At 52.3% G+C, this 27,377-nt stretch overlaps 1 protein-coding gene across 1 annotated transcript in view; it reads right to left on the bottom strand.

Annotated features, from left to right (window-relative positions):
• Positions 1-27,377, bottom strand: part of OTUD7B (OTU deubiquitinase 7B) — a 147,854-nt gene that overhangs the window by 37,673 nt on the left and 82,804 nt on the right. Inside the window, 3 exon segments of the mRNA XM_030186934.1 lie at positions 2,493-2,642; positions 13,819-13,946; positions 15,506-15,618. Of these exon segments, the coding sequence (XP_030042794.1) occupies positions 2,493-2,642; positions 13,819-13,946; positions 15,506-15,618 (391 nt within the window).

Raw genomic sequence — 27,377 nt, 5'->3', positions numbered from 1 at the left:
CAAACCCCACTGACACCGAGCCCCGACAAACATCACAGCGGCGAAATTTCTCCGATATCGGGGAAAACAGCTGATCAACAAAACAAACCGCGAAGGAGCTACACTGCTCGGTTTCGTAAAGAAAAGACCCAAAATGGCTCTGCCAAACCAGCAGACCGAGGGGTCTAAAATTGTTACTTCTCCTTCGAAGTGGCTGCCTCTCCCCACCTCCAAAGCACCTCCTTTGAGGAGCTTGAGGAAACTTTTCTTTTTTAGCTGTAAATTTAAAATGCCAGCAATAAAATCTACCCTGTTTCCTCGAAAATAAGACAGTGTCTTATATTAATTTTTGCTCCCAAAGATGCGCTAGGTCTTATTTTCAGGGGATGTCTTATTTTTTCATGAAGAATTCACATTTATTGTTGAACAAAAAAATGAACATTGTCTGTTTTTGCTCAGGGGTGTGGCATTGCAACTTAGGCTCTCCTCCTTTTTTTTTTTTTTCTTTTAACATCTTTCAACACCACCTCCAACCAGTCCTGCTTGTTTCGAAGCTCCACCCACACCCCTCCAACGGGAGTTGCAGATTCCCCCGTCCCTTCGATTTCAACCCCCCCTCCACGTTACTGACCCCTTGCCCCCCCGTGACGTTTTTTTTTTAGCAGCGCGAGGAACTGAGTGAGTGACACGGCGCGAGGGGCGGGAGGGCGGAACAGCGCGAGCAACTTTGTTGTGATCAGCTGTGCTCCGAGTGGAGGGCGGAGCTATTACGAAGTTGACGAACACTTCAGGGCTTCAGGCTTCACTGCAACGCTGGCGGCTTCAGAACGTTGGATGTGCTTTTTATTAGGTAGGATTATTTCGTCTTTGGGTTGCAGCGAAAAATTAAGGTTTCTGTGTCCATGTCCCATCGGGGCCAAACAAAAACTTTGCTAGGTCTTACTTTCGGGGGAGGCCTTATATTTAGCAATTCAGCAAAACCTCTACTAGGTCTTATTTTCAGGGGATGTCTTATTTAAATACCCTGTTTCCCCGAAAATTACTACTACTAATGCTAAATAGTAATAGTAGTAGTAATTTTCGGGGAAACAGGGTATTTAAAACAGCCAGCAGGTTTTTTGTTTTTAAAGGCACAGATGACAAAAACACATTAAAGAATAACCAGACAATAAGAATTAAGCAATAAAGAACTGAGACTAAAGGGCTTACCACCTTCCACCTGCTGGAGACTGAGCTTACTGGATCTTTCTCTAGCTGGCAGGGGCTCTTATTGGCTGGCTAGTCACAGTTTTGTTTCTCAGTCTCCACCTGCTGGAAGGCGTACACAACCCATCAGTCATATGCTGGGCCGGTCTGGAGAGACGCTAAGCTCTCATTTAGCTTTGGTAAATACCGGGCTAGGTAATGCGAATCGGTGTCAGCCAATTGTGAGAATATAAAACCTGTTGCCCTCGGAGAATATCTGCTGCAGGTATCTTTGCTTTATAGCCATTTAACACCAATAAGCGCCGAACAATTAAGTTACGCGCATAACTAGCAGTATATAGCCAGCGTGTGCAATTTTGCACACCAAGCACAAATATGGTTGCAGAAGATAGTTAGGGAGAAAATACTTAAACATAGCTGGACTGCAACATATAGAATTTTTTTTAATCAATTGGCCACACAGCTCATAGAGCAAGCACTTGGTAACAATGTACTTTGGAAGTGCAGGAAAATCCAGAGAGGAAATCACCAATAACCTCAGTAAGTTCACACACAGAATTGCTTTATTTATTTACATGTTTATATACTGCACTTTGTCAACATCAAGGCAATTTACAACGTAATTACCAGTAAATCTCTGGTTTCTCTCCAGACCAAATAAATCTTTCACCTTTACTAAATTAGAGAAATAGGAAAAGAAAAAGAAAAAAAAACCTCAAACATCTTCTCCAACCACAGAAACGAAAAAGGAAAGGAAGAAATTCTGTAAATAAAAATTAAACTTCGTGCATGAGAACTATTTCAATAATAGAAGCAGCATTACTCAAAGTGGGGAGAGGGAAGGGAAAGGATCCAGCAGCCTCTAATGGTCCAAGAATGAGCAATGAGAGGTTTTTAAATCTTGAGGATCCACGTGTGTGTTCTTTTAATGACAAACCATTATACTTGATTTAGGTATGTTAAATCAAAAAAAAAAAAATCCAAGGAAACAAAATGTAGTGGCCTATTGACTGCTATGGGGAATAAAATTCAGTCCCTAATGTTGCTGACTGTCCAATAGCACACAATGATGCTCATTTTCAAAGCACAAAGTTACATAGTAGTCTATGAAATTTTGTAAGTCTATAAAGTCTATGTGCTTTGAAAATGAGCACCTACAGCTCTTCAAGTAGTCCAAACAAAACGCTGGAAGTAGAAGTGGGTCTGAAGTAATAGAGGGATTACAATACTACCAGGACAAAGTGACACTCAGTGGAAGGTTCTAACAAAGCTTTAGTGCAAACTAGTTGTACTATAAACAGCTATACCTTGTTCACCTGTGGGCTCCTTCTGCTCCATGGACACTAGCGCAGAGAAATGGGCTTGATCATAGGCCAAGACCAGTGGAGACTGATGGCATTTGCTTGCTGGGACTTCAAGAGGAAGATAGATGCCTCCAAAAGGTATTGGAGCAAATGCTACAGGGAAGAAAAAAAAATCAAAATTGAACCAAGGTTATATTTTTACCAAGACAGCATAAAAATAAATATTTTAGGAAGATGTACATTTCCTTGGTTTACCCCTTAAACATTCTAGTACATTCAGAACAACAAGGACAGGCAAGTGTGTCAATTTATAATGAACCCATTCCCATGCATAAAATACTATCTTCCTTGTCATCAAGCAGATGCAGCCATTACATATGGGTTGTGCCCATCAACCAGCAGAGGGAGATAGAGAGCACACTTTTTTCAGTGCCTCATACCAGCTTGCTCCACTGCCTCTCTTCAGTATTCTCTATCTCCCATAGCAGAGTGGCTGCAGCTTCTTCGAGCTCCATCTAAAATCTGCCTGGAGGTTGCTCCTGTGCTTTTGCCAGTTGTTAGCAGGGGTGTTGGAGGCTATAGCAGCTTCACTTTAAAGGCACATAGATTCGCCCTTTCCCTGCCTTTCCCACTCACCTGAGCCTCCGGAGTTCTATTTACCTCTGCTTTCCTCACAGCGTTAAAAAAAAAAAAAAAGTTGTGTCGCGCTTTGGCGCTTAGACGCTGGAACAGAGGTTTTTCCTTGCCTTTTTCTGTGGGACCGGAGCTGTGATACTCGGTCCAGTGAGGTAAGAGTGTTTTCTGACTCCTCCGGGGTGGGCCCATGATCGGGGCGATTTTGGCGCGAACTGCCATTTTGAATTTTACCGCCATTTTTGGCGATGGCTGCGGAGACAGTAAAGCGCTGTTCCAAGTGTGGCAAACGCAGATCAGCAGCGAGGCTCTGTAAATCGTGCTGTACAGACGTTAGAGCCAGCCCGAGCATGGCGAGCGACGATTCTTCGTGCTCTGAGCTGGCAGTGGGCGCCATTTTGAATTTACCACATGGCATGACCTCCGCTGAGACGGAGAGTCCTGAGCCCGAGGGGAGGCCTCGGAGTGAGGCTGATATGGGAGCTACTAGCCCCGGCAGAGATCCGGGTGCCCAGGGTGTTTTTCTCTCCTGATTTTGTCTTATTAATGCATAAAGCATACATGCTTAAAAGAGCTCTCCCACAAAGCCCTGCAGGGGCCTCTTCTAATGCCCCCCCCGGTGGATTCTAGCCTGGGTATGCCTCTGAGGCGTTATTCCCTGATAATTGGCAGAATATGAAGCGCAGAAGGGCTCTTTCCCCTTCAGAGAGTGCGGCCCCTCCTTCCCCCCCCCCCCCGTCAGGTTGCGAGGATTCGGAGGACTCTGGCAGGCTTTCATGGTCTGAGGAGCCAGAGTCTGGTGCAGAAGTGACTCAGGATCTGGACGATCCCTCTGCGGTGAGGATTTTCCACCGTGATGAGCTGCCAGCGCTTATTTCTGATGCCCTGCAGGCTTCTCTCTATTGAGGACCCTGCCAGTGGCACAGCCTCCTCTGTGAATCCTAGGATGGCTAGTACCAAAAAGCCTGCTCGAGCCTTTCCTTTGCATGACTCCATCCAAGAGCTTATTTCGGCTCAATGGGCTGACCCCCGAGGGACCTTTGAAAGTTTCCAGGGCTATGGGGCAATTATACCCTCTGAGTGAGGAGCATATGGCTCGCTTTGCTATGCCTAAAGTGGATGTCCTAGTCACAGCTGTGACAAAGAGAACTACCCTCCCTGTTGAAGGAGGTGTTGCCCTGAAGGATATTCAAGACCGTAGACTGGAATCAGCACTTAAACGGTCATTTGAAATTGCAGGTCTCACTATTCGGGCGTCTGCATGCAGTTGTTATGCTGCTAGAGCCTGCCTGGCTTGGTTGCAACAGGCAGTGGAACAGCCCGGTGATGGAGCGGAGCCCTTTTCAGATGTGGCTCCGCGGATGGAGTCGGCCTTGTCATTTCTTGCTGACACCCTTTATGATATTGTCAGAGCTTCGGCTAAACACATGGCAGTAGCAGTGGCGGCTTTCCGTCTTCTTTGGCTACGGCATTGGGTGGCGGACATGGCCTCTAAGCAAAGGTTGGTGAAGTTGTCCTTTCAAGGCCTTCTCCTGTTTGGTGAGGAGTTGGAGAAAATTGTGAAGGGCCTGGGTGAGGCTAAACCCCAGCGCTTGCCCGAAGATAGGCCTCGGCCTTCCTCTAAGGGTGTGGCGGTCCACTCCTCTGACAGACCTCGCTTCCGTGAAGCTCGAAGGTACCGCCCGGGGCGTTCTGCTGGGTTCACTTCTCGTGCCCATTTTCAGCAGAGGAACTCCTTTCGCTCGGACAAACGTTCCACAGCCACTGGCTCAAGGCCTGGAGTTCAGGGGCGACCCTCTCAATGATGGTGCGCTGGCCCTCTCCTCGAGTCCTGTCATCGGAGGACGTCTTTCACTCTTTGCTGAGGAGTGGGTCAACACTTCCTCAGATCAGTGGGTCTTGGACCTGATCAGAGACGGTTACAGAATAGAATTCGACGCCCCTGTAAGAGACGTGTTTGTGGAGTCCCGATGCGGTTCTGCCGCCAAACGGGCGGCGGTAGAGGAGACTTTGCAAGGTCTAATTCAGATAGGGGCCGTGTCCCCGGTACCTCCTGCCGAACACGGCTGCGGCCGCTACTCCATCTACTTTGTGGTGCCGCGAAAAGGAGGGTCTTTTCGCCCTATTCTGGACTTAAAAGAATTAAACAAGTCCGTGAGAGTGCGGCATTTTCACATGGAAACCCTGCGCTCCGTCATTGCGGAGTTTCTCACGTCTCTGGACCTGAAAGAAGCTTATTAGCACATTCCAATTTGGCCCTCCCACCAGAGGTTTCTGAGGTTTGTGGTGATGGGAAAGCATTTCCAGTTCCGGGCCTTGCCTTTTGGCCTCGCCACAGCTCCCCGCACCTTTTCGAAGGTTATGGTGGTAGTAGCTGCCTTTCTAAGGCGAAAGGGTATTCGGGTTCACCCGTACCTGGACGACTGGCTCATTCGAGCAAACTCTGCTGCAGAGAGTCAGCATGTAACAGCCAGAGTGGTCTCAGTACTTCAATCTCTGGGCTGGGTCGTCAATTTGGCCAAAAGTCACCTGACCCCCTCGCAGTCTCTAGAATATTTGGGGGCCAGGTTCGACACAGTCTCGGGGTATGTGTACTTACCCGAGCAAAGGCGGTGCAAGCTTCAGAATCAGGTCCGTCTGCTCCTGAGGATGCCCCGCCCACGAGCTTGGGACATTGTCCAGCTGCTTGGATCGATGACGGCCACCATGGAACTGGTGCCCTGGGCGACAGTGCACCTGAGACCTCTACAGTATGCTCTACTCCAAAGATGGTCTCCAGTATCTCAGGATTACCAATGCAGACTCTCTTGGCTCCCTGCGGCCCGACTCAGCATGGAGTGGTGGCTCTCAGACAGCATGCTGCGGCGAGGAATGCCGCTGGCGCTCCCCAATTGGTGCCTAGTGGTGACAGATGCCAGTCTGAAAGGCTGGGGCGCACATTGCAAGGGGAAGCATGCCCAGGGTCTATGGACACCCGAGTCGGAGTGGTCCATCAACTGCCTAGAGTTGAAAGCGGTGTTTCAGGCGCTTCTGGCCTTTCAAGTGACCCTGGAAGGATTGGCTGTCAGAGTGATGTCGGACAATACGACTGCAGTGGCCTACATAAATCGACAAGGCGGCACTACTACTACTACTACTTAACATTTCTAAAGCGCTACTAGGGTTACGCAGCGCTGTACAATTTAACATAAAAGGACAGGCCCTGCTCAAAGAGCTTACAATCTAACGGACAAGTGAGTAGACGATACGATGGGGGCAGTCAATTTGGGGCAGTCAGGATATCCTGAAGGTAAGAGTTAGGTGCCGAAGGCAGCATTGAAGAGGTGGGCTTTAAGCAGAGACTTGAAGATGGGCAGGGAGGGGGCTTGACGTAGGGGCTCAGGAAGGTTGTTCCAGGCATAGGGTGAGGCGAGGCAGAATGGGCGGAGCCTGGAGTTGGCAGTGGTGGAGAAGGGTACTGAGAGGAGGGATTTGTCCTGTGAACTGAGGTTTCGGGTGGGAACATAAGGGGAGATGAGGGTAGAGAGGTAGTGAGGGGCAGCAGATTGAGTACATTTGTAGGTAAGAAGGAGGAGCTTGAACTGAATGCGGTATCGGATTGGAAGCCAGTGAAGTGACCTGAGAAGAGGGGTGATATGAGTATATCGATTCTGGCGGAATATAAGACGTGCAGCAGAGTTCTGAACAGATTGAAGGGGGGATAGATGGCTAAGTGGGAGTCCGGTGAGGAGTAAGTTGCAGTAGTCAAGTCGGGAGGTAATGAGAGCGTGGACGAGAGTTCGGGTGGTGTGTTCAGAGAGGAAAGGGCGAATTTTGCTGATGTTGAAGAGGAAGAAGCGACAGCTCTTGGCTATCTGCTGGATGTGTGCCGAGAAGGAGAGGGAGGAGTCGAAGATGACTCCGAGGTTGCGGGCAGATGAGACGGGGAGGATGAGGGTGTTATCCACTGAGACAGAAAGTGGAGGAAGAGGAGAAGTGGTTTTGGTGGAAAGACGATGAGCTCAGTCTTGGACATGTTCAGTTTCAGGTGGCGGTTGGACATCCGTGTAGCAATGTTGGTTAAGCAGGCCGATACCTTTGCCTGGGTCTCCGCGGTGATGTCTGGTGTGGAGAGATACAGCTGGGTGTCGTCCGCATAGAGATGATACTGGAAGCCATGAGATGAGATGAGGGAGCCCAGGGAAGAGGTGTAGATTGAGAAGAGAAGGGGTCCAAGGACAGATCCCTGGGGAACACCAACAGATAGCGGGATGGGGGTGGAGGAGGATCCATGGGAGTGAACTCTGAAGGTGCGGTGGGAGAGATAGAAGGAGAACCAGGAGAGGACAGAGCCCTGGAACCCGAATGAGGACAGTGTGGCAAGGAGTAGATCATGATTGACAGTGTCAAAAGTGGCGGATAGATCGAGGAGGATGAGGATGGAGTTGTGGCCTCTGGATTTGGCAAGGAACAGGTCATTACAGACTTTAGAGAGTGCTGTTTCTGTCGAGTGTAGAGGGCGAAAACCGGATTGAAGCGGATCAAGGATGGCATGAGAGGAGAGAAAATCAAGGCAGCGGCTGTGAACGGCACGCTCAAGTATTTTGGAGAGGAAGGGTGGGAGGGAAATGGGGCGGTAGTTGGAGGGACAGGTAGGGTCAAGTGATGGTTTTTTGATGAGAGGTGTGACTACGGCATGCTTGAAGGTGTCAGGGACAGTTGCAGTGGAGAGAGAGAGGTTGAGGATATGACAGATGGAGGGGGTGACAGTATGAGAGATGGTGTTAAGTAAGTTGGTGGGGATGGGATCAGAGGAACAGGTAGTACTTTTCGAGGAGGAAAGAAGGCGAGCGGTTTCCTCCTCGGTGATGTCCGGAAAGGAGGAGAAAGAGGCCTGGGTTGGTTGGTCGAGGGTTGAAGGGTGAAAGGTTTGGTAGTGAACTCAAGGTTGATCTTTTGCACCTTGTTGCGGAAGTAATTGGCCAGTGATTGAGGGGAGAGTAGGAGCGGAGGGCACTTTGAGGAGGGAGTTAAGGGTGGCGAAGAGACGACGGGGGTTGGAGCTGAGAGAATTGGTCAGTTGGGTGTAATAGTCCTGTTTGGCAAGGAATAGGGAGGAGTGGAGGGAGGATAGCATGAATTTGTAGTGAAGGAAATCTGAATGGGTGCGAGATTTCCTCCAGAGGCGTTCGGCAGATCGGGTGCAGGAACAAAGGTAGCGGATGCAAGGGGTCAGCCAAGGCTGGGGATTAGTACGCTTTGTGGGACGGGAGGTGGATGGAGCGAGGGTGTCCAGAACAGAGGAGACAGTGGCATTGTATGCGGAGACAGCCTTGTCGACAGACTCGGAGGACAAGATAGAGGGGAGGAGATTGGAGATACAAAAGGATAAGGTGGGAGGGACAACAGCCTGGAGATTCCTGGAGGTAGTGGTTAGAGTTGGACGGGGCTGAGGTGGGGTGTGAAGAAGTGTGAAGGTGATCAGGTGATGATCTGAGATAGGAAGAGCTGAAGTGTGGAAATTGGAGGGGGAGCCGGAGGAGGAGAGGACGAGGTCAAGACAGTGGCTGTCTCGGTGAGTCGAGGCGGTGGAGCATAGCTGGAGGTTGAAGGAGGATGTTAGAGAGAGGAACTGAGACGCGTGAGGGTCGGATTGGTCATCAATGTGTATGTTAAAGTCTCCGAGAATGAGTGACAGAGATGAGGGTTCAAGAAAAACGGAAAGCCAGGCATCGAAATCGGTGAGGAAGGAAGAGAGGGATTTATTAGGGGGGCGGTAAATGACTGCCACTCTGAGTGGCAATGGGTAGAATAGCCGGATGGAGTGTGCTTCAAAGGATGAGAAGCAGTGAGACTGCGGTAGGAGGAGGGGTTGGAAACCACAGGAGGGCGAAAGTAGTAGCCCGACGCCTCCACCGCGGCCAACTGGGCGGGGAGAATGGAAGATAAGATAACCTCCATGGCAAAGGGCCGCGACTGAGGCCGAGTCGTCCGGGGAGAGCCAGGTTTCAGTTAGGGCGAGCAGTTGAAGGGAACGAGAGATGAAGAGATCGTGGGTGAAGGGCAGTTTGTTGTAGACCGAGTGGGCATTCCAGAGGGCACAAGAGAAGGGGAGGGAAGAGGGGGGGAGGAGGGGGATAGAGACGAGATTGGAGACATCACGGAATCGTTTGCATGGATAGGAGGAGGACAGGTGAGGGGGGCCTAGATTAGGATTAATGTCTCCAGCGGATAGCAAGAGGAGGAGCAAGAGAGTGCGGAGGAGGGTGGGGGGAGGTTGGGCGACGAAGACGGGGTGCACTTTGGAGGAACGGTGGTAGGTTAATGGCAGGAAGGAGGTGATGAAGGTTAAGAGCTAGGAGGGAGGAGGGGGACAAGAGAGATGGTGAGGTGGTGGGGGAAGGGGGTGAGAGGGTATTGCCGTAGCGGGCAGGATGGGAGGGGACCTGGGTGGGCAATGAGTTTCAGTGGTAGGCAGCGGTGGGGGGTGGGGGAAGAGATTAGGAAGGGACAGGGCAAGGAAGAGAATGTGGACAGGGGCCATAAGTAGAGATTGAGGTGTAACAGGTGTATGTGTAGTGACTGAGATGTGGAGCAGATAGAAGGAGCTGAAAAGCTGGAGGCTTGGAGTTGATGGAGTTGATGGACTGGAGAGCGGGGAAGTCAGTGGTTGACAAGCTGGCAGGCAGGCAGGCAGGTTGGTGGGTTAGCAGGGGAGCAGGCAGGCAGGAGCAGGACTTGAGTCAGCAGGACAAGTTGGCAGGCAAGTAAGCCAATAGCTGACAAGCTAGCAAGCAGGTAGGCAGGTTGGTGGGCTAACATGGAGGCAGGCATGCAGGAGCAGGACTGGAGTCAGCTGGAGCAGACGGAATGAAGTAAACTGGAACTGATGGGCTGGAACATGAGCAGGCGACAGGACTGGAGCAGGCTGTTGCACTTTGAAGGTTGGTTTGATTGGCTAGCAGGCAGGAACAAGCTGGAGCAGGTGACAGGACTGGAGCAGGCTGTAGCACTTTGGAGGTTGGTTGGTTTGATTGGCTAGCAGGCAAGCAGGCAGGCAGGAACAAGCTGGAGCAGACGCACTGATTAGGCGGATGAGACAGGCAGGATCAACGGGCTGGAGAAGCTGGTGAAGCTGGATCAGATGGGCAGGAGAAGCTGGATCAGGTGCGCTGGAGAAGCCGGATCGGAGCAGATGGACTGGTGCAAACAGGGAGAAGCTGGATCGGTGGACTGGAATATGCAGGGAGAAGCCGGATCAGCGGACTGGAACATGCAGGGAGAAGCCGGATCAGCGGACTGGACTGGAGGAACAGGCTGGAATCGGCAGACAGGAACAAGCTGGAGGAGCTGGATCAGGAACAGGCTGGAGTCGGCTGACAGGAATAAGCTGGAAAAGCTGGATCAGGCGGGCTGGTACACGCTGGAGCAGATGGACTGGTGCAATCTGGAGCAGATGGACAGGGCAAGCCGGGTCGGCAGACAGGAACAAGCTGGAGAAGCTGGATCAGGAACAGGCTGGAGTTGGCTGACAGGAACAAGCTGGAGAGTTGGAACAGGCGGGCTGGTACACGCTGGAGCAGATGGACTGGTATAGTCTGGAGCAGATGGACTGGAACAAAGAGGGAGAAGCCGGATCGGCGGACTGGAACATGCAGGGAGAAGCCGGATCAGCAGACTGGACTGGACTGGAGGAACAGGCTGGAATTGGCAGGCGGGAACAAGCTGGAGAAGCTGGAACAAGCTGGGGCCGATAGACTGCAGAAGCTGGAACACACCAGGGCAAGCCGGGTCAAGCAGACTGGGACACGCTGGGCCAGGTGGACCGGAGCAGCCAGGGCAGGGAAGAGCAGCCGGGCAGCAGGACTGGGACAATCTGGGGCACACAGGAACTGCGGCGCAGACACGGGCTGCGAGGCCAGGAGGGCCCAGCGACAGACCCGAGGCCAGGAGGGCCCAACGACAGACCCTCAGGCTCTGGACGCCGCCGCAACGTGGCTGGGTCCGGTCAGACGAGGCAGTGCAGAGCTCTAGCCGCGCAGGCCGAACAAATTTGCCACTGGGCCGAGCTGCATCTACAGTTTCTGTCGGCAGCTCACATTGCAGGTCAGAGCAACGTGGAAGCCGATTATCTAAGCAGGCATCAGATCGATCCAGCGGAGTGGGAACTTGCAGACGAAGTGTTCCTGCAGATATGTGCCAAGTGGGGCAAGCCCGTGATGGATCTAATGGCGACAAGCTCCAATGCCAAAGTCCCGTGCTTCTTCAGCAGACGGAGAGATCCTCGCGCGGCGGGGTTGGATGCCTTGGCTCAACCCTGGTCTCCGGGCCTACTTTATGTGTTCCCTCCGTGGCCCTTGATAGGGCGAGTGCTCCTGCGGATTCGGCTGCATCCAGAAGTGGTTCTCGTCGCCCCGGATTGGCCCATGAGGCCTTGGTATGCGGACCTCCGACAGATGCTCGTAGAGGATCCCCTTCAGTTACCTCTGGTTCCCAACCTGTTGTCACAGGGTCCGGTGACCATGGAGGACGCCGGCCAATTTGGTCTTATGGCCTGGCAATTGAGAGGGCGCAATTGAGAGGCAGAGGCTATTCCAATAAAGTAATTACCACTCTCATGCAAGCCCGCAAGCGTTCCACTTCCGTGGCTTATGCCAGGATTTGACGCCAGTTTGAAGTCCGGTGTGCTTCAAGAGAGATCACACCCCTGCGGGCTCCTGTCTGTCAGATTCTGGACTTTTTGCAGGATGGTGTACAAAAGGCTTGGCCTATAATTCCCTGCGGGTGCAAGTGGCAGCGTTGGCCTCCCTGCGTGGCAAAGATTGAAGGCGTGTCTTTAGCTGCTCATCCAGATGTGGCACGGTTTCTTAGAGGGGTGCTTCGGCTCCGTCCTCCCGTGCGTGCACCTTGTCCAGCTTGGAACCTGGGGCTAGTGCTGAAGGCCCTCAGGGTGCTCCCTTTGAACCGCTTCGGCGTGCTTCAGAGAAAGATTTGACACTGAAGGCCGTCTTGTTAGTGGCCATTACTTCGGCGAGACGGGTGTCAGAGCTCCAGGCGCTGTCCTGTAGAGACCCTTTTCTGCAGTTTTCAGAGTCCGGGGTCATGGTTCGGACAGTGCCTTCCTTCTTGCCAAAGGTGGGTTCAGTGTTTCACCTAAACCAACCTATTTTCTTGCCCTCCTTTGTCGAGGAGGAGTTTCCAGAATCTTTTGGACAATTGCACCTGTTGGATGTGCGCAGGACTCTGCTGCAGTATCTGTGAGTTACTAACTCTTTCAGGACCTCTGATCATCTGTTTGTTTTGCTATCAGGTCCTCGCAGAGGGTCTCCAGCGTCTAAAGCCACTATTGCCCGCTGGCTTAAAGAATCTATCTTTTCAGCTTATTTGCTTGCCGGCCGGCCTCCGCCTGATGCCTTTAAGGCGCATTCCACTAGAGGAATTTCCTCTTCTCAGGCTGAAACTGGAGCACTCTCTCTTCAAGAGATTTGTAGTGCAGCAACATGGGCTTCTAAGCTCTCTTTTGCCCGACATTACAGGCTGGATGTGGCTGAGGGACGCACATTTTGGAGCGTAAGTGCTGGCGCGTGGTGTGGCTTGTTCCCACCCTATCTAGGGATTGCTTTGATACATCCCCCATCTGTAATGGCTGCATCTGCTTGATGACAAGGAAGGGAAAATTAGGTTCTTACCCTGATAATTTTCTTTCCTTTAGTCATAGCAGATGCAGCCATGATCCCTCCCTGTCTGATGCTATCCGCTGTAAATCTATTTCCGGTTCTGTTCGTGTTTCCTGGAGATTCCGTCCTTGGGAGAAAGTCGGAAAACAGTCTTCAGGATTCTTGTTCAATTAAAGGAGGATGAGTTTATTCCCTCCAGTTATGTCTCAGTGGAGGATGAGTTTATGCCCTCCGGGAGGATGTTTCATTCCCTCCATTCTGAGTTAATGCCCTTTGTTGTAGGGCCATCGTTCGCTGTGAGGAAAGCTTATGTTATTCCCATTGCGGTTTGCCATACTGCTTTGGAACAAGCTGGTATGAGGCACTGAAAAAAGTGTGCTCTCTATCTCCCTCTGCTGGTTGATGGACACAACCTATCTGTAATGGCTGCATCTGCTATGACTAAAGGAAAGAAAATTATCACGGTAAGAACCTAATTTTCCCATAACCAGCACTGTCAATGCATGGCATGCATTCCTATATATGAATGCACTTAAGAACCAACAGGCCTCGCCAAACAGCTTCTAGTTAGAGCAGGACTCTGCAAATACAGCAAACGAGATAGAAACAATTCCAAAGCCAGAATATATCATGCAAGGAGCATGAAATTAGCTAATGATCACATACAAAGGAACTCAAGAGATGCTAGAACCTGGATTTACTGCCTAACAGCATCTCTTATCGTACTAGCTTAGTTTACATAAGTCTGTATAGGAGGACAGATTTCAAATCCAAGGGGAATTAGAGGCAGTAATTCTAGACTTAAACCACTTGCTGCTCTGTTCAGAGCTCAGTTTTAGATACCAGGATACCAGGTTTATCAGACTACGTAACTGGTGCTTTACAACACAGCTAAGTTCTTGCAGGGTGCAAAACAGCCTATGAAATTTGAGAGAAGATACTTCCTCGGCATTTTAGAGCTTAGTGTTGAGAGTTAATTAAAAAAAAAAAAAGCAGAAGCTATTGGTAGTGAGAATCACAATGGTATTTTAAAATTTTACCTTCTCCCCCAGAATCTCTCAGCATGGTGTCTGCCACAACCACAATTGGCCTTTTCAGTACATGAGCAAGAACAAATACATGGAACTCCTCCAGGCTCTCGTAGACTGGCTCTTCAGAGCCATCAATGCTTGGGAAATAAGAGAAAACTGATCAGTCCTATCTCTTGAATATTTCATCTTTGCTTTCCAAAAACTACAAAGCAAAAAAAAAAAAAAAAAAAAAGATACTGAATATTAGAAAGTATGTCTATATACAGTTCACAGTCAAAACATCCAAGAAACATATTGTATATTGTTGATTGCTGGAATAGTAAAGCATCAAAGAACCACTTTGTATATTAGGACAGTCAGGAGGAAATGAGTTGGTAAGTCTGGAGACAGCAGTGCATGCAGTCCTTTCAGTACAGTTGTTGCGAAGCATATAATTGATGACCCTTCCCTAGTCTCTGAAGCAGTCTTTGAAAAACAAAACCTGTAGAGTCGGGCAATTCAGGGGGACATTTAGAATACTGGTGGTGGATGCTGCTGCTGCTGCTGCTAAATTAGTGACTACCGTCACACACCAACAGGAGTCATGTTTTTTTTTCCTTCATAGAAAAATTTCAAACCAAATAGCAACCAACAATTCCCATAAGCAAAATATGCTTAATTAAATCACCACTTTACTAACAATTTTTTTTTTAATATGCTCATAAATGTTCAAAAGGACTACCACAGACCAAGCTGGTTTAAGTGTCCACAAGTACGTAATCACACATTTTTTTCAATTTTTAAAATTTTTGCCATCACATGCTTATCTCCAAAACAACAATAAAATATTAACCTTTCACTTGAGAAGGTTAAGTGTGAAATTTTAACATTTTATTATTGTTATTTTGGAGATAAGCACATAATGGCAACTAGTTTTAATGGTAATTTTTTTTTTTTTTGAGTGCGATGATTACACACTTGTGGTCACTAACTAGTCGGTCTGTGATAGTCCTTTTGAAAATTTATAAGCACATCAAAAAAAAAATTTATTAGTAGAGCGGTGATTTATGTATATTTGCTTATGAGAATTGCTGGTTGCAAATTAGTAACAGCATGAACAATGCTACTCATATTCTATTTTTGATTGAGCTTTAACAATATTTGCAGAGAGTGCATTGTTAAGAAATCTCTGGTACTTGTTAATGTACTTTGAGCACAGTGTACCAAATTTAGTTTGGGACACTGAGGGAACCTGGTGAATAAAAAAATATATACATTACCCTAAGAACAACTGTATATTCATTGGGTCGTGCAGTGGGTGAGGCCTGCGTACACTGTGCTGATAAATGCAGGGATATAATATTGATAAATATAATTCTGAGGGCATCTCTTATTCACTTTATTTTGGTTTTATTTCCTAATAGTATATTGGTATTTTTTTTCCCAGAATCATTTTTGAATTATTGTTGGCTAACACATTGGTTTTGATTTGATGACATTTGAATAAGTGTGTGACATCTTTAACAGATTGTCTATGGCAAATAGAATCAGTTTGGGGAAAAAACACAAGCACCATGAAGTAAATTGAAATGATGGGAAATTGAAAATGCTGCCCTTCTTCAGGTCTGTACTGTCAAACGAAGTGCCTCTAGTCCTGGGTTTCACTTGAGATATGGTAAGGATTCATGTGGGAGAAAAGTCACATTTGAACCCTTACCCTCCACAGCTGCTTCCATTTGTACCGTAGTGCATCCGGGGTTCACTGGATGCAAGTTTTATCAGTTCATTCCATTCTTTCTGCCATTCTTCTTCTGTGTACATCAAGCCAGACTAAAAACAAGAGCAGAGCACAACCAGGGGTTTATCCTTTCTTGAGATTATCACAGCAAAGTCAAGAGAGTATATGGAAATAGCAAAATGTATCCAATTAATGATGTCTAGCACAGTTAGATGTAATCAACTGTAGCAGCATATGTTAACACTACTTGCTGAATGCTGAAAGATTGATATTTTTTTTCCAAGAGTGCACAGACTGCTGATCTGTTAGTAGGAACACAATACCTCACATCTTTTAGCTATTCTGGTAGCTTATTTAAAATGAAAACTGCCTCTACTCTACTAGCTGTAAGCCTGTGTGCATTTAAACAAATACACACACACACATATACCCACACACACATACATACACACACACACGATATACAGTTCCATATCATCATGCCGATCAATCCATAGACTGGTGGGTTGTGTCCATCTACCAGCAGGTGGAGATAGAGAGCAATCCTTTTGCCTCCCAATATGTGGTCATGTGCTGCCGGAAACTCCTCAGTATGTTCTCTATCTCAGCAGGTGGTGGTCACACACAGCAGCAGCTCTGGCTAGGTCTCCAAGCCTAATTCTTAGGTTTTGTTGAGTACCTGGGGTTGAGGGCTCTTCTTGAGCAAGTGCAAACCTGGTGGTGCCAGGTCCCTCCTTTTCTCCCCTCTCCCGCTGGCTCCCTTAAAAAAAAATGTGAATGTCCTTTAAGGGCGTTTATTTCAACGTTTATATCAGCGTTTATTGCAGCTGCTCACTGGGACACCAGTTCGTTACAGCTCGGAGCGAGAAGCAGGTAATTTTTTTGGTTACATTTGTACCCCGCGCTTTCCCACTCATGGCAGGCTCAATGCGGCTTACATGGGGCAATGGAGGATTAAGTGACTTTCCCAGAGTCACAAGGAGCTGCCTGTGCCTGAAGTGGGAATCAAACTCAGTTCCTCAGTTCCCCAGGACCAAAGTCCACCACCCTAACCACTAGGCCACTAGGCAGGGGGTTCCCCGTTCGGTCTCCATGTGGCTTATGGCGTCGGAGGGCGAGGGCGCGAAGATTCGCTCCCCGGACCGCATGTGTGCGTCTAGCAGGGATGCGGGGGTTTCAAAGCCTCACTCGCCTTTGTTTGGGCTTCAGTTTGGAGTCCGGTCAGTGTCCCGGTTCTTCCTCCGGTGTGGTGGTTTTTTCCCGCCATAAGCGCCCATCCCCCGCTGCTGGCCCCCCCCCCCCCCCCCCCCATTTTGGCCGGCCACTCTGCTCGGACAGCTTCTTGGGCCGCCCTCGAGGTGGGAGACGTTAATGCTATGGTTTCCCTTGATTCGGGCGATGGCAAGAAAGCGGCGAACGTTAAGCGCTGTTCTTTCCGCGCGGCTCCTTCTCGGAGTTTCGCGCCGGATGCCATTTTGGATGCGCAGCATGTTTCTCCCCCGCTGTGGCGCGCGCCGGTTGAGGGTGCGTCTAGGGCCGTGGCCCAGGCGGCAGAAGTGCACAGTCTAGGGGGTTCTCCCCTGAGTTCATTTTGCTGCTGCATCAGGCTTTTTTTATGCTAAACGCTGCCCCGGCTCCCCCCTCTGATCAAGGGGTTGAGGCCTCCGGAAGCAAACGCCCTCAGGTGGACTTCCAGGCCCTAGAGGACTGTCTCCTCTGATGTAGATGAGGGCAGCGTATCTGAGTTCTCCCAATGGTCCTTTGGGGATTCCTTGGAGGAGACGGATTCCCGCTCGGGTGGAGCGGATGACCCCTCTGCAGCACGGATCTTTCGCAGCACGGATTTGCCCAACCTGTTAGTGCAGGCCATGAGCATTTTGAAGATTTCCTCTCCGGAGGACGTCTCTCCCTCAGCCTCTGTTGGCTCTGTCATTATGCTGGGGACGAAGTGCCCGCCTAGAACCTTCCACGTGCATGAAGCCATGCACACCTTGATTTCGGCTCATTGGGATTTCCCAGAAGCGAGCCTTAAAGTGGCTAGGGCTATGTCCCGCCTCTTTTCCTCTGCCTGAAGGTGAATGGGAGGCCTTTCTTGGGCCTACCGTGGATTCTTTAATCACTGCGGTGACTAAGAAAACGGTGGTTGCCGGTGGGAAGGTGGCACGGCCCTAAAGGACACCCAAGACAGGAGATTGGAGGCGGCTTTAAAGTCGTCCTTCGAGGCGGCTGCCTTAAGTTTGCAGGCCGCAATTTGCGGCTCCTATGTGGCCAGGGCTTGCCTGACGCTGGTGCTGCGAGCTCCCCCCTCGGATCCTTCCTTGAGGGCTGATTGGCCAGCCCTGGAATCGGGCTTGGCCTACTTGCTGTATGATGTCTTGAGAGCCTCGGCTAAAGGTATTGGCTCAGACAGTCTCTGCACGGCGGTGGCTTTGGCTAAAGCTGGACAAGATTGTGACCGATCTCGGCACTTCTAAGGGCAAGAGGTTACCGGAGGACAGGGCTCGGGCCAGTGGTGCCTGCCCCGGTTCCTCCAAAGGAAGGTTTCAGGAAGCCCATCGGTATCGCCCGGGCAAGGCGGGCTCCTCTGCCCCCTTTTCCTTCATAAGGAACTTCTCCCCCAAGCAGCATTCCTTTCACAGAGACCGCCGTCCCGGAGGTGCCTCCTCCGGTCCTCCCCCAGGGTCTCGTACCCAATGACGGGGCGCTGGTCCATGGCCCAGAGCTGATTGGAGGACGCCTATCTTCGTTTCTGGGCGAGTGGACCAGAGTAACTTCAGACGCTTGGGTGCTGGAAGTCATCAGAGACGGCTTCAAGCTAGAGTTCTGCCGATCCTTAAGAGACAGGTTTGTGCACTCTCCCTGCAAGTCTCCGGTCAAAGCTGTGGCAGTGCAGCAGACTTTGGACAATCTGATCCGCCTGGGTGCGGTCGTTCCGGTGCCAGAAGATCAGCTTGGTAAGGGACGTTACTCCATTTACTTTGTGGTACCAAAGAAAGGAGGTTCTGTCCGGCCTATCCTTGACCTCAAAGGGGTCAATCAGGCCTTGTAAGTTCGGCACTACCGGATGGAGACTCTCCGCTCTGTTATAGCGGCAGTGCAGGCAGGGGAGTTCCTGGCATCCTTGGACATCAAGGAAGCTTACTTGCATATTCCCATCTGGCCTCCTCATCAACGCTTTCTGCGTTTTGCAGTTCTGAGCCAACACTTCCAGTTCAGAGCCCTCCCGTTCGGGTTGGCTACTGCTCCGCGGACCTTCTCCAAAGTAATGGTGGTCATCGCGGCCTTCCTACGCAAGGAAGGAGTACAAGTCCATCCCTATCTGGACGACTGGTTGATCCGAGCCCCCTTTTATGCAGAGTGCGGCAGAGCTTCAGACCGGGTGATTGCTCTTTTGAGCTCCCTGGGGTGGATCATCAACTGGGAGAAAAGCCAGCTGCGCCCGACTCAGTCCCTAGAGTATCTGGGAGTTCGATTCGACTCCCAAGTGGGCAGAGTGTTCCTGCCAGACAATCGGATTGTCAAGCTTCAGGCTCAGGTGGACAAGTTCCTAGCAGCCTCTCCTCTTTGGGCTTGGGACTATGTGCAGCTGTTGGGCTCTATGACGGCCACGATGGAAGTAGTGCCCTGGGCCAGGACCCATATGAGACCTATACAGCTCTCTCTGCTGCAGCGATGGACTCCAGCTTCGGAGGATTACACTGTGCGCCTTCCCTTAGATCCGGTGGTGCGCAAGGCGCTGAGCTGGTGGCTGAGGCCTGTCACATCCCTCGCTAACTCCGTCTGTGCTTACCTAGAGGCCGGCCCGCGGCCATGGCCGGCCTTGACCCCGCCGCCGGGTGATGCGCCTGCTCCTCGCCCTGATGGCCGGCCATTCCAGTCTCGAGGAGATGCCGGCCGCCGCTGAGACTGCGGCCGAAGACCGGCCTACTGTGACTTCCAATTCTCCATCGCTGGCTATGAAAGTTAAGCTCGCTCCGGCAGGGAAGATGGCGCCGGGAACTTGGGGCCAGCGTCTCTTCCGCCTAGTGACCACGGGAATCAAGATCCCGCCCTGGAGGACCCTGATTGGGTGGTTGGGACCAAGGCTCCGCCTGAAGACCGGCCTTGAACCACTCCGAAGGGTTCCTCGAGGGAACTCCCCCGAAGTCTCCACCCCTGTCAGCTGAGGCTCGCTTGCTGATTACTAGTAGTATTTAAAGCATCACCTCCGGCAGGCATATTGCTTCGGCTTCTGTTTCGTGAGGCTCCAGCTTAGTGGTGATTCCTGGACTACTTTGCTTATCGCCTGTTTTGACCTTTGCTTGTTCCTGGACTACTCTGCTCGCTGCCTGCCTTGACCTTTTGCCTGTCCCTGGACTACTCTGCTCGCTGCCTGCCTTGACCGCTGGCCTGTCCCTGGACTTCGCTGCTCCTTGCCGGCTCCTCTCCCCTGCTGGGGTTGGGAGGCTAGTCCCCTTGTGCCCGGTCAGTCCGTCCACCCTCGCGGTTCCAGAAGTCCCGTTGGCAGCTGGGGGCTCAACCTCTGGTGAACGGTGGTCGCCGCGGGTGAAGTCGGGGTGCTTGGCTGTCCTTTGGGGGAACTTGAGGCATTCCTTACGCTCTCCTGGGGGACCCAAGGGCTCATAACTCATTAACCAGGACAGGAAGCCGAAGCCATAAGCTCGCCGACGCAACCTGATCTACGGGACTTGGCAAAGATCCTCCAACAACAGCAGGAACAGTTGAACGCCTTGTCGGGGGCGCTCCAGAGTGTTTGTTCTCAGTTGACGGCGGTTCAGGCTCAGAATCAGGCCGCTGCGGCGGCTCCCCATTCGGGAGGGTCCTTTGCGAGTCCTCGATTCCCTGAGCCGGGCCGGTTCGATGGAACCCCGGGGAACTGCCGGGGGTTCCTGAATCAGTGCAACCTGTACTTCGCCATGCAGCCAGGGACCTTCTCATCGGATCAGGTGAAGGTGTCCTACGTCCTTTCTCTCCTAACCGGGCCGGCGCTGGCCTGGGCTTCTCCTTTGTGCGAACAACGGGATCCGATCCTGTCTAACTATGAGGAATTCCAGCGTCGGTTCCGCATGGTCTTTGATATCCCTGGGAGACCCTCCTCATCCGCCTCTGCCTTGCTGCGGATCCAGCAGGGCGACGGGACAGTGGGCAACTATGCGGTCAGGTTTCGGACCCTGGCCACCGAACTACGGTGGAATCAGGAGGCCCTGTCGGCCATCTTTTGGCAGGGCCTCCAGGACCGCATCAAGGATGAGCTGGCCGGTCGGGATGTTCCAGAGGCATTGGACGCCCTAATAGCCCTCTGTATCCGCATTGACACCCGGTTTCGGGAAAGAGCCCGGGAGCATGCTGCCGGGCCCCGGGGGCCGAGCCAGGCAGACCTTTTCCCCACGGCGGACCTCCGGAGGCTCGGGGGACACACCGGAGGAACCCATGGTTGTTGGCCGTCAGCGGCTAACTGCAACCGAGAGGTCTCATCGTCTACGGAGCGGTCTCTGCTTATATTGTGGCCAGGCGGGCCATTTCATCAATGTCTGCCCTTCGCGGCCGGGAAACGCCGCCCCAAGGCCCAGTAGGGGGAAGGGTCTTGGGTCACTCCAACCCCCTGCCTGACAATTTGATCACCCTCCCAGTGACCTTGCGATGGCAGGAAGCGGTGGTGCACACCCGAGCCTTGTTGGACTCTGGCGCAGGAGGGAGTTTTGTCAGTTCCGAGCTTGTGAAGCAGATGGGGTGGCCCACTATACCCTATCGCCCTGCGTTGCAGGTGACGTCCATCCAGGGGACGGTGCTACCCCAACCGATTACCGAGGCTACTCCATTTTTAGGACTGCAGGTGGGGGAGTGCCATCGGGAGCAGGCCCAATTCTTGATCCTGCCCAGAACCATCTACCCCGTGGTCCTGGGGCTCCCCTGGTTACGGCGTCATGCGCCTGTAGTGGACTGGATCTGGGGAGAGATTTAAGCCTGGGGAGATTCCTGCGCGGAGTCCTGTCTGAAGGGCAAGGAGTCTAGTTGCTCGGCCTGTGCGGCTGTCCCGCGCGGGCCTCAGCCCTGTCAAGCCGCCCTGCCCAAGGAGTACCGGGACTTCGCGGACGTATTCAACCCTGTTGAAGCAGAGGTGCTACCCCCACATCGATCCTTCGACTGTGCTATCAATTTAGTACCTGACCAGATGCCCCCGCGAGGGCTGTTGTACACCCTGTCGCGGGATGAATCTAAGGCCATGCAAACCTACATTCGAGAGAATCTCCAGAAGGGATTCATTCGGCCCTCCAGCCGGGGCGGGGTTCTTCTTCGTCACCAAGAAGGACGGCTCCCTGAGACCATGCATTGATTATCGAGGCCTCAATGCCATCACGGTGAAAAATCGGTACCCCCTGCCGTTGATTCCAGCATTATTCGATCGCCTTCAGGATGCCCAGATTTTCACCAAGTTGGATTTACGGGGGGCGTACAACTTGGTGCGCATCAGGCAGGGGGACGAATGGAAAACAGCCTTCAATACCCATGAGGGGCATTTTGAATACTTGGTCATGCCTTCCGGCTGTGTTCCAGAGCTTCATGAACTTTGTGTTGGAAGACCTTCTCCGCTCTACCGTAGTAGTATACTTGGATGACATTTTGATCTTTTCCAAGGACCCCCAGAAACATGTGTCACACGTCCGTACGGTGCTTCAACGCCTACGACAATTCCGACTATTTGTCAAACTCAGTAAGTGCTCCTTCCATCAGCATACTCTTCCGTTCCTTGCACACATCATCTTGCCAGGGGGATTGTGCATGGATCCAGACAAACTCCGGGCTATCCGGGAGTGGCCCAGACCCCAGGGATTGAAAGCGCTGCAATGAGTCCTGGGGTTCGCCAATTATTATCGTCAGTTTATTCCCCATTACTCTCAGCTGACCGCGCCACTGACGGCGCTCACGAGGAAGCACGCGGACGTCAGGAATTGGTCAGCGGAAGCACTGACGGCTTTCGCCCGCGTGAAGGAAGCCTTCGAGTCAGCCTCTATTCTCCATAGCCCAGATCCCAGCAAACCGTTTGTGGTAGAGGTGGACGCCTCTGCATTGGGCGCTGGAGCCGTCCTCTCTCAAATTAATGCCAAGGGGAGACGTCAGCCGTGTTTCTTTTTCTCCCGGAAGCTTTCCCCGACTGAGCGAAATTACACAGTGGGGGACAGAGAGCTGCTGGCCTTGAAGTTGGCCCTCCAGGAATGGAGACATCTACTCGAGGGTGCTGAGCACCGGTTTACAGTGATCACTGACCATAAAAATCTTCTGTACTTACAAGAGGCCCAGAGGCTGAACCCGAGACAAGCCCGCTGGTCGCTGTTCTTCGCGAGATTCCAGTTCCAACTGGTGTTCCACTCTGCCGAGAAGAATACCCAGGCAGATGCCCTTTGTGACACCAGTCCGGGAGTTCGTGTCCCCTCAGGACCGGGAAAAAGTGCTACACTGGGGACACTCATCGGCACTGGCAGGGCATTTCGGGTTTCAAAAGACGCTCCGCCTAATTACCCGACAATATCAGTGGCCCCGCATGAACCAGGATATCCGTCAATTCGTGGCGGCTTGCCCTGTCTGTGCTCGCACCAAGTCTGCGGTGGGACGACCTTGGGGGGACTTGCAACCCTTGCCAGTTCGAACACTCCCCTGGGAGGAACTTTCCATGGATTTTATCATAGATCTTCCTCGCTCCCAGGGGCATACTGTGATTTGGGTGGTGGTGGACAGATTTTCTAGAATGGCGCACTTTGTGCCCCTGCCCGGGCTTCCGTCGGCCGCAGCCTTGGCCCGCCAGTTTATCCAGCATATCTTCCGCCTCCATGGGCTGCCGTCTCGGATCATTAGTGACCGAGGAGTACAGTTTACATCACTATTTTGGAGAACCTTATGTACCGCTCTGGGGGTAGCTACCCACTTCTCCTCGGCCTACCACCCCCCCAAACCAATGGGATGGTGGAAAGGGTTAACCAAACCCTTAAGGGATGCCTGCAGGCCTTTAACAGTTGACAGGACGACTGGGCATCTCTCCTTCCTTGGGCGGAATTTGCATACAATAACAGCTAACATTCCGCCTCCAAGGAGTCACCTTTCTTCCTCGTGTATGGACGACACCCACGCCTCCCACCACCCATATCCACAGCCTCGACTAATCCAATGCTGACGCAGACCCTGGGTGACCTGCAAAGAATCTGGAACTCAGTCCGGGAACAACTTCAGAGAACGGCCGCCAGGTACAAGAGATTCGCAGATTGGCATCGACGCCCTGCTCCTGTTTTCCAACTAGGGCAGAAGGTATGGCTGAGCACGAAGTATCTGCGACTGACTGCCATCTCGGAGGTTGGCTCCGCGCTTTATCGGACCCTTTATGGTTCAATCCCGGATTGGGGCTGTAACGTACCACCTCCGACTGCCAGGGAGTTTACGTATTCACAATGCATTCCATGTATCCTTGTTGAAGGCCTACCGGGGGTCCACATGGCATTCTCAGAGGGAGGAGCCGACCACAATGGAGGCAGAGCCAGACCCCGAATATGAGGTTGAGGAGATCCTCGATGCCAAGAGGCGGCGGGGAAGATTGTTTTATCTCCTCTCCTGGAAGCATTTCGGGCCACAGGACAACTCATGGGAATCGGCCGCTAACGTTCATGCCCCAGATCTGGTTCGGGAATTCCATGCCCGTTACCCCCATAAACCAGGACCCAAAGGGAAGGGGGCATCAGGGGAGGATACTGTCACATCCCTCGCTAACTCCATCTGTGCTTACCTAGAGGCCGGCCATGGCCAGCCTTGACCCCGCCGCCGGGTGATGCGCCTGCTCCTCGCCCTGATGGCCGGCCATTCCAGTCTCGAGGAGATACCAGCCAAAAGCGGGGGCTGGCCGCCGCTGAGACTGCGGCCGAAGACCGGCCTACCGTGACTTCCAATTCTCCATCGCCGGCTATGAAAGTTAAGCTCGCTCCGGCAGGGAAGATGGTGCCGAGAACTTGGGGCCAGCGTCTCTTCCGCCTAGTGAACGCGTGAATCAAGATCCCGCCCTGGAGGACCCTGATTGGGTGGTTGGGACCAAGGCTCCGCCTGAAGACCGGCCTTGAACCACTCCGAAGGGTTCCTCGAGGGAACTCCCCCGAAGTCTCCACCCCTGTCAGCTGAGGCTCGCTTGCTGATTACTAGTAGTATTTAAAGCATCACCTCCGGCAGGCATATTGCTTCGGCTTCTGTTTCGTGAGGCTCCAGCTTAGTGGTGATTCCTGGACTACTTTGCTTATCGCCTGTTTTGACCTTTGCTTGTTCCTGGACTACTCTGCTCGCCGCCTGCCTTGACCTTTTGCCTGTCCCTGGACTACTCTGCTCGCTGCCTGCCTTGACCGCTGGCCTGTCCCTGGACTTCGCTGCTCCTTGCTGGCTCCTCTCCCCTGCTGGGGTTGGGAGGCTAGTCCCCCCTTGTGCCCGGTCAGTCCGTCCACCCCCGCGGTTCCAGAAGTCCCGTTGGCCACCTGCAGCTGGGGGCTCAACCTCTGGTGAACGGTGGTCGCCGCGGGTGAAGTCGGGGTGCTCGGCTGTCCTTTGGGGGAACTTGAGGCATTCCTTATGCTCTCCTGGGGGACCCAAGGGCTCACAACTCATTAGCCAAGACAAGGCCAGACTAGCTGTCCGCAGGAATGCCTCTTTTGACCCCGGAGTGGGTTGTCGTCACGGCGGACGTCTCTTTGACGGACTGGGGAGCCCACTACTTGGGAAGGACAGCGCAGGGGCTCTGGTCCCCTGCAGAGGGAAAGTGGTCTATCAACCTCCTGGAACTCAGAGCCATTCGCTTGGCGCCTTTGGAGTTTCTCCTGGTCCTGGCGCTGAAGCCAGTACTGGTCCGTTCGGACAATGCCACGGCTGTGGCCTATGTCAATCGCCAGGGAGGTACCATGAGCGCCCCTCTAACCAAGGAGGCCATGAAGCTATGCCTGTGGGCGGAAGCAAACCTGGAACAGCTGTCGGCTGCCCACATTGCGGGAGTCATGAATACTGCTCAGGCCTTCTTGGACATCACGAAGCGCTGGGGCCAGCAGAGCCTAGATGTGATGGCGTCATCAGCCAATTGCCAAGTGCCGCGCTTTTTCAGCCGAGGACGGGACCCTCGATCTCTGGGAGTAGATGCTCTTCTCCAACAGTGGCCGACAACAGGAGCTTCTCTATGTGTTCCCGCCTTGGCCCATGTTGGGCAGGGGTGCTAGGCCGGGTGGCAAAGCATCCGGGCCAGATAATCCTGGGGAGTCCGGATTGGCCCAGACCGTCCCTGGTTTGTGGACTTGATCAGGCTCTCAGTGGACGGCTCTCTGCAGCTGCCAGCGGAGCGGGGCCTGTTGCATCAGGGTCCCGTGGTAATGGAGGATCCCTCCCCCTTTGGTCTTTCGGCCTGGCTATTGAGCGGCAGCGTCTAAGGAAGAAGGGCTTCTCAGACAAGGTCATCGCCACTATGCTGAGAGCGAGGAAGCGCTCTACTTCTACTGCTTACGCCAGGGTTTGGCGTACCTTTGCATCGTGGTGTGAGGCAGGCTCACTTTCTCCCTTCACTGCTCCAATTTCTTCAGTATTGGCGTTCCTGCAAGAAGGTCTGGAAAAAGGCCTGTCGCTCAGTTCCCTTAAGGTCCAGGTAGCGGCTCTTGCTTGCTTCAGGGGTCACCTGAAGGGTGCTTCCCTGGCCTCACAGCCAGATGTGGTGCTCTTTCTCAAGGGAGTTAATCACCTGCGTCCTCCTCTGCACTCAGTGGTACCTGCGTGGAATCTCAATCTGGTGCTAAGAGCCTTGCAGAAGCCGCCTTGTGAACCCTTGTCGAGGGCATCTCTGAAAGACCTGACGTTGAAAGCAGTCTTTTTGGTGGCTACCACTTCAGCCAGAAGAGTTTCCGAGCTCCAGGCGCTATCATGTCGAGAGCCCTTTCTGCAGTTCACTGAGGCAGGAGTGTCTATTCGCACAGTGCCTTCCTTCCTGCCCAAGATTGTTTCTCGCTTCCATGTGAATCAGCAGCTCTGTCTACCTCCTTTCGTAGGGAGGACTACCCAGAGGAGTACTCTGCTCTCAAATATCTAGATGTGAGACGAGTCATCATCAGATACTTGGAAGTGACCAATGATTTCCGGAAGTCGGATCATCTGTTTGTGCTGTTCGCAAGTCCTCGTAAGGGTCTGCAGGCTGCCAAGCCTACAGTGGCACGATGGGTCAAGGAAACCATTGCAGCGACTTATGTGGCTGCGGGGAAGGTGCCACCTATCCAGCTAAAGGCTCTCTCCACTAGAGCACAGGCGGCCTCGATGGCAGAGGCCGGGTCCGTCTCGGAAGAGATTTGTAGAGCGGCAACTTGGGCATCGGCTCATACCTTCTCCAGACATTACCGCTTGACTGTGGCTGCTCGGGCGGAGGCCCGGTTTGGAGCTTCAGTGTTGCGGTCAGGGATTTCTATGTCCCGCCCTGGGTGAGTACTGCTTCGGTACATCCCACCAGTCTATGGACTGATCGGCATGATGATATGGAAGGTAAAATTATGTATCATACCTGATAATTTTCTTTCCATTAATCATAGCCGATCAATCCATAGTCCCTCCCAGATATCTATACTGTTCATATTCTGGTTGCATTTCAGGTTCAAGTTTAGTCTTCAGTTCCTGTTCAGGAGGACTTCGTGTTCAAGTTTTTCAATTGGATCTTCAGGAGTTGAGACGATTTTGTGTTACAGTGAGAGGTCTGCATTCCTCCCCCCTCCATTTTACGGGGACTGGATTGAGACCTAAATTTCTGCCGGCACTCCCTCCGCTTCGTGCGGGCTGTAGGGCGCTTTGTACCCCTCCAGCTTCGTGC

Source organism: Microcaecilia unicolor, chromosome 14, assembly GCF_901765095.1.
Source record: "Microcaecilia unicolor chromosome 14, aMicUni1.1, whole genome shotgun sequence".
NCBI classification, from domain to species: Eukaryota; Metazoa; Chordata; class Amphibia; order Gymnophiona; family Siphonopidae; genus Microcaecilia; species Microcaecilia unicolor.
This window is presented reverse-complemented; position numbering and strand designations above follow the sequence as displayed.